Raw genomic sequence first — 6,841 nt, 5'->3', positions numbered from 1 at the left:
AGAGAATCCTCAATAGGGTGCTGATATGGAGAGGAGAGAATAGGGACATGGGATGCATGTCTTTGTCCCCACTTCATCCTCACTGAGATCATCCAGGAAGATGTTCCTGGGAAAGAGGAACTGGTGCAACAGCAGCTCCTTGCCTCCTCCCTGTCCCTGCAGCACCCAAAGAGGGGCCAAAGGCTGAGGCAAGAGAGAGTGGGAAAACTGAGCAGACAGAGAGGAGTTAACATGCATCACATCTCTGCCGTTGATTTATCTGCTTGTTCAAGAAAGGAATGAATAATCAAAATTGGCTGCTAGCTGGGATTGCCCCACCACCATCCCACCCATGTATATAGGCAGAGATATTTGCACAAGCTTGTATTTATGAATGGGCATGCCTCTTGGAGGCTGGTGATAAAATGGCAGTGGTATCTCATTATGAGTGTGAACTGAAGAACTTGCAGATTAGTTCCCAGAACATAAGTTGCCAAACATAGAGATCCACATGTCTAAAAACTTTGATAAAAATAAAAGTAGAACCCATATGTTGCCAGAGGTAAATAATCCTTTCCAAAATGCAACAACATGTGAAACGTGCACAGCTGAGAGCTCACTGAAGATAACTTTGGGAAGATTTATGTTAAGCTACTTTTTTCACCACTGTATTTGAACACCATAGCCTTAAATCTTCAATTCCTCCATGCAGCATTCTTTTGTATTTCACTATATTTTATTTTGGGGAGGAGATTCCAGTTGTACAAACCACTTATGTGTAATCACAAGTGTATCATCATATTTCCCAGGAAATGGGTTCAGAAATACAAATGAATTCTTCAGCATTGCAAGCAATGTGCCTTATCAATCTTTTTGCTCACTTCCTTCTTACAATGTAGGTGTAATCATGGAACCCAATTTTCAATAAACTCTTCTAGTTTACCTGTTTTCAGAACTAATAAATGCATAAAAATCACACATACAGAAAGTTATACTCATTTCTAAATTCAAACAAAGAGCCCCATGACTGAAAACATCTACCGTATAATTTCCTGGATATTTCATTTGAGATCAGCAGCTTGATTACTTTTCCCTGAAAGAAATTTAAAGCTTATTCACAGAATTAGAAATTAATGTAATCTCAGTGAGAGAGATGGAGAGAGAAAAAGTGAATTACATCGAGACTCTCTTAAAGCTCAGAAGAGTGTAATTTAATCTTGTAATCTGATAAACCAAGACAAATGAGGCAATTGGCAAATAGGTATTTTAATCACAATACCTCTAGAAACCCACACAAATAACAAACACATGGTAGATCTGAGAGACACATTCATTTCAAAGCTCTGATTTAAGAAACGCTGGCCTGTATGTGACCGATTGAATTACCACCATATTTCTGTGCTGTATGTATATGGTATTTTCAATTTCAGATCAAGAACACTGCCTTTAAAAATGGCAAAGGCAATATCCTAGTATAATCACAGCAGAAAGACAGTTTCTATTATATGCCAGAGTCATTAACCTCATAATTTTTTCATGGCTGCGAGTTAACCCCTGCAAGATTTCGCTTTCAGCAGCTGCTGCATATTAAAACTTCCCTTGAATTTTGCTAACTCTGTGAGCAGTTTCATCTTGCAGCAGGCAAACCTCTGCGTCTGGCTTGGCGTCAGCATTTTATGAAACAGTTTCTATTGTTATGAAAATGTTTCACTGCCTTTTTGTTGGGTGCTTTTCTTTCCAACCCCGGCTGCTGCTGCCTTTGCGTTTTTCTGTTCAAAGGTCGGGTCAAAGGTACTGAATGGTTGACCATGGCTATGTGGAGTGTAAGTGAACCCAAGAATGGCCTTTCTGATTGATCATCTATTTAAACAGTGAGAGTGTTATGCCTTTGGATTTAAATGTAACCCAGGGTGCTGGAAAACTGGAGCCACTGGCCGTTTGTGAAATATGCATAGAGGACTCTCTATTGCTTGCACCGTTTGATGTGGATCTGAAATTCCATGTGAGCCTTTCAGGTCTTCTTCCCATAACCTCTGCAAATGTCTTTCCTTTTGCTTCTGCACTTGCACACATCTCATTATAAAATGCTGTATTTTATACAGTGCATTGGTAAGGAATTATGTATCTGCACATGGAACTACTTAAATGCGAAATGCTTTCCAATATTACCTCCTAATTTTAAGCAATTAAAAAGAAACAGTGAACAAACAAACAAACAAACAAAAAGCAAAAAAACCCACCCCAACACATCAACCTCAAGTCTTTCCCTGAAAAAGGCTTTACTGAAGGCATGAATCTGGTTTGAGAGTTTACAACATTTTTGTAGGGATTCCATAACATAATTTCAGAAACTTGTCCTTGTCAAAAATACAAAAATTCTGCATTTATGCATATGAAAGTAGCTGCTCTGATTTCTGCTCTTGGGATTTAAAGTAGCACATTGCCGCAAATGCAAAACAAAGAGAAAATCTGATATGACCTGAGAACTTCGAATAGAATAAAGATCGCTGCTAATGTTCACTCCCACCTTCTGCTGTATCATTACTTCTGCAGTTAAGTAGTTATAAAATAGCATCCATGACACTAGTACCTGTGCTTGTGCATTACAATATCACATAATGAGACCTACTGTGATGGAGAAACTGCTGTTTTGAACAGTTTCTTTTACTTCTGAAGACAGAATGCAGTCATTACTGCCAGAGAGAGCATCATTTTCAAATTATTAATTTCAAAAGCTAGAAATGTCTGCAGCCAATTCCAAGCAGCTGGGGCTGGGACACAGTAAACTAATAGGGCATTTCTCACAGACGCTGTTGACATTCCTTTTTAACAGCCAAGATGACATCCCAAACTCAACAAGCAGTATAGTGAATGCTAAAACAAAATGGGCTGTATCCTGGGAGAGTCAGGAGCACCTGTGTTTCCTGTCAAAGACAAGTTATGAAAAAAATACTGAGCCTGTAATATTTTTATACTGTTCCCTGCAATGCAGCTTTACCAGTAAGGAGGCTCCAAGTTGCAGCTGCACAACTGTGTATATGCTAAGGGTGACATCTGTGCCACAATAGCTGTTCAGGATAGCAGGTCTTCATTCTCTGTCAAAAATTATTCATGTCCATCACACCACAGCGCTCTTATAAAATTGCAAAAAGCATGACTTGTTATTCTGGTTTAGTGACATTTCAGGTTGTCTTTTCCTACCAAAATGAAGACCAAACACAACGCAGTACATTTGAGTCTATTATTGGGTTCTTAGTGCTACACAAGGAATATCGTTATGACATTAAAACAAACTTTCATTCCAAAGACTCTTTGAAGGAAGAATGAGTTGTGAAGTTGAAGTTCATTATTTTTAGGTCTTTGGATAACTTTGACTTGATCTTTGGTTTAATCCTTGTTGACCATGTGATCCTGCTGGGAACACTGTAAAAATGTAGTTTTTTATTCAAAGATCATAATCATATTCAAAGAGAAGAGGACATTGCCAGATGCAGTCTGTGTCTACCTGGTAATCTGAGGTTGAAAAAGCTTATAAGGGACTTACTGATTTGACATTCTTCTGGACAAAAGGTGGCAAAATTCACAAATGGTTTCAAGTTCTTAGCAAAAAAGGGCAAAGAAAACCCTTTCTCAGCTTCCTTAAGGAAGGCTGACTGCTAGTATTAGCCCCTCAGTTGCCCTGCCTGAAGATAAATTACCCCATTACACCACAACTCCTCTGCCCTCTGGCAGTGGATTAAGTAACTCCAGCTCAGATGGGCCACAAGTCATCCCTGTGCACTTGTGCATCACAGCTCAAACAACGCTCTTCTTATGCAGGCTCCGTATGTGCGTATGCAGCTATTAGGGCAGGTCGTGGCCCCATTATGCTTGATGATATACACGTACATCATTAGACACAACTCCAACCAGGACTGAGCTGCGGCCCTACCTGTGCTGCTTGTAACAGTTCATGCAGTTGAATGTGTTCCCCAGATGTGCTCTGTAGAACCAGGCGCTGCAGAAACATCCCGTGTAGCCCTCAATGGGACCCATCACACGCTCTTGTTAGGCATGTGCTTAAACACTTTCCTGGGGAAGGGCCAGAGTGAGCTGTCTTGCCAGACTGACTAAACCCACACGGCTCCAAAGACATTTGCAAGATTGTGCAGAGGTAAATCAAACCTCTGGACTAGGATACAGAGTGAGTTCCATTTTCCGGTCACCAGCCAGATGAATCCTTTGAAAGAAACAGAAATCTGTGGGATTTTCCACCCATGGCATTTTGCCCAACTCAACCCTTCTTAAGTTACAGCGTGGCAGTGGCTGACATAGCTGTAGCTAAAGCTGAACCCCAACACTTTGGCAGGCCATCACTCACCGAAGACATGAAGTTTCATCAAATACTTTGGCAAAAATAAGGTTTTGGAATAGAAATGGGAAATATTTTTTACAGTACGTTTTCAATATTTTACATGAGGCTTTTTGATGTCTCAATTTGAAAAATAAAAACGTGCTTTTATAAAAACTGAATTTTATATTATAAGTATCACTATTTAAAATTCAGAATGTCTTCCTTATGATGAATACAGGCACTTTGGGTGAGAAGGGAATCTCTTTCAGCATGAAGGATACACTCACTGAGTTTACCTAGGGAAAATCAGACAGGATCTCATTTAGATATAAAATAACCATTTTGTTACACATATTTGAAGACAGCACATTCCCAGAGGCAGCTGATTGACTTGCTCAGCTTCCAGGGCTTGCAGGCGCCTGGTTCCTTCTCACTTTAGTCTGGAGGATGATATCATGCAAAGAGCCCAAGAGTCCCAGTAGCTCTAGCACAAGCCAGGGAGGTAACAATGTCCAGACACTCAGCTTCAAAGCCTGCCTTCCCAGAGTTTCTTTGAGCACACCCAAACCTCCTATCCTGCTTTGAAGGGTGCTGAGGAGTGCAGAACTCTGTGGTACTCTGAAGCTTCAGTGTCCCAGCAGCTACACCAACCAACTGCTGGGAAACCAGGCAAGCAAATCCATCCTCTCCTGGCAACATCTATCTGGGGAATGGCTTGGTTTCACCAGCCAGAGCTTCCATACACATGGTCGTTCAGAAGTCTCCTCCAGCACTAAGTAAGTTTCAGGGCTGTTAAGAAAAAAAAAAAAAAAAGAAAGAACATTATTGATCTGCCTGAAAACATTGTTTTGTTTTGCTTTTCTCTTATTTCAAAGACAACTCATGCATTCAGGGGAGGGGGAGGAGGCAATTGCAATTTGAGCGGAAGATAAAGGTCAAAGTCTCAAAATCCTTTGCCAAATGGAACTGCTGCCCTGAACACAGCTTTAATCACAGTAGGACTATGTTCTTCTCTATTGTACCTTAGTGGGAGATCTCTGTTGGTGCAAACAAAATACATTCTCCTCGAGGAATGAAATGAGATGACAATGTAGATATTGCCTTTGTATGACCTCCAAAAAAATCAGGAAGTGAATACCAAACTCAATTTGAAATGTACTCATTGTACTGACAGGAAAAAAAAATCAGATGAAATATCCTGATTGTACAATTTATCAACACAGAGTGTTATAAGAAGCAGAAAATAACAAGCAAACATCATAGGTTTATATGGTGTTTTCAATTTTCATCAAGCACTGAAGACAATGAGTACCAGGGGATTTGAAGTGTACTGAAATAGTTCAACAAATCTAGAAGTGAGATATAGTAAAAGCCTGAATTAGTCAAATAAGAATTACTTTTCTTTTTCATATTGATGTGTAATTTTCTTTTCTTTTTGTGGCATCTAATCATCTTTCCATGATTATCTTTATTTTCATCAGCATTTTGCCATCAGATGTTTCATCCTTTTGTCTCCATTTAAATACTTTCATAGTGTTACCTTTATTCTCATCCTGTTATGCTTTAAATTTTTAAATAGGGATCTTCAAGGCAGTGTTGCTGCATGCTTTCCTTTTCCAAAGCCTGGCTAGATCTGGGCACTGATCTAATGGTTCAATAGTGTCTTCTGTTGACTTTTTGTGTCTCTCAAGGGAAAAAGGAATTGTGCCTTGTGGGAACATAGGGGCAGTTTATCTAAACTGTGATCTTGAACTTTATCCAGAAACCTTAGGAACAAAAACACACTTTGTAAAACACATCTGTAAAATCATGAATATTTTTTTCTTTGCCTACTATGTTTTGTTAATTGAACCTAAGGAATTCTTTTCTAATTTAAGTGAGTATTAGTACTATCTCTGCTCTGCAGACTTGACTTACTATTGTTTTATCACTGTATTTGTATATTTTTTCCATTTGGGGATTATTTATATCATCACATTTCAGAAGAACACAACCTGTATTTCATACATTAAGCTTTGTTTCCCTTAACAACTCAGGTGTGAGAATAGAGGGGGCAAAGGACTGTTTCCCTTAGCAACTCCAAGCTATAAGAATAATAGTGGCGATTTTAATGATGAAGCAGACTAAATAAGACACTTCTCCCACATTAAATCTTCTGAAAATATAAGTGAAAGTGCATAAAGATGTGCTTTAATTAGAAAGAGGGCACAAAATGCTGAGTAATTTCGCTGCCAGAATGCAGTACGAAATTGCTCTCTTCTAGCCTCCAGGGGCTCACAGGTGAGCTCCCTGCATTGCTCCTGATGCAAGGGTAGACCTCACCTCCCTGGCCCTCTGAGCTCATACCTGTCATATCTTTAGGTCCAATCCATAGGAAGTTGTAAGGATAACATATGAATCCTGCATGTGAGCTTCATGCTGTGCAGTAGTGAGAAATGTAATTAGTCCTGAAAGACCCCACAGCAATGTTGAGTACACTAGAGCAGCAGCATCTGGCTCCATTGGTGAAGGTTGCCACAGGAGTGATCT

The 6,841-nt window shown here is 39.6% G+C and overlaps 1 protein-coding gene across 8 annotated transcripts in view; it reads right to left on the bottom strand.

Annotated features, from left to right (window-relative positions):
• Positions 1–678: 678 nt before the first annotated feature.
• Positions 679–6,841, bottom strand: part of LOC146544126 (uncharacterized) — a 66,119-nt gene continuing 59,956 nt past the window's right edge. For 5 of the 8 annotated variants that reach the window (XR_014883906.1, XR_014883905.1, XR_014883903.1 and 2 more), the window contains one exon: positions 679–5,101. Coding sequence is in view for 2 of the 8 variants with exons in the window: in XM_085226216.1 (XP_085082342.1) it covers positions 4,954–5,101 (148 nt within the window). In the remaining 6 variants the exon portion in view is untranslated. Of the gene's footprint in view, positions 5,102–6,658; positions 6,840–6,841 lie in introns of all 8 variants that reach the window. The other 3 variants (XR_014883902.1, XR_014883900.1, XR_014883901.1) reach the window with 2 other exon arrangements.

The sequence above is a fragment of the Meleagris gallopavo genome, chromosome 6 (assembly GCF_905368555.1).
Source record: "Meleagris gallopavo chromosome 6, MGAL_WU_HG_1.1, whole genome shotgun sequence".
Lineage (NCBI taxonomy): Eukaryota > Metazoa > Chordata > Aves > Galliformes > Phasianidae > Meleagris > Meleagris gallopavo.
The sequence above is the reverse complement of the archived record's forward strand: the minus strand, read 5'-3'. Positions and strand labels throughout refer to the sequence as shown.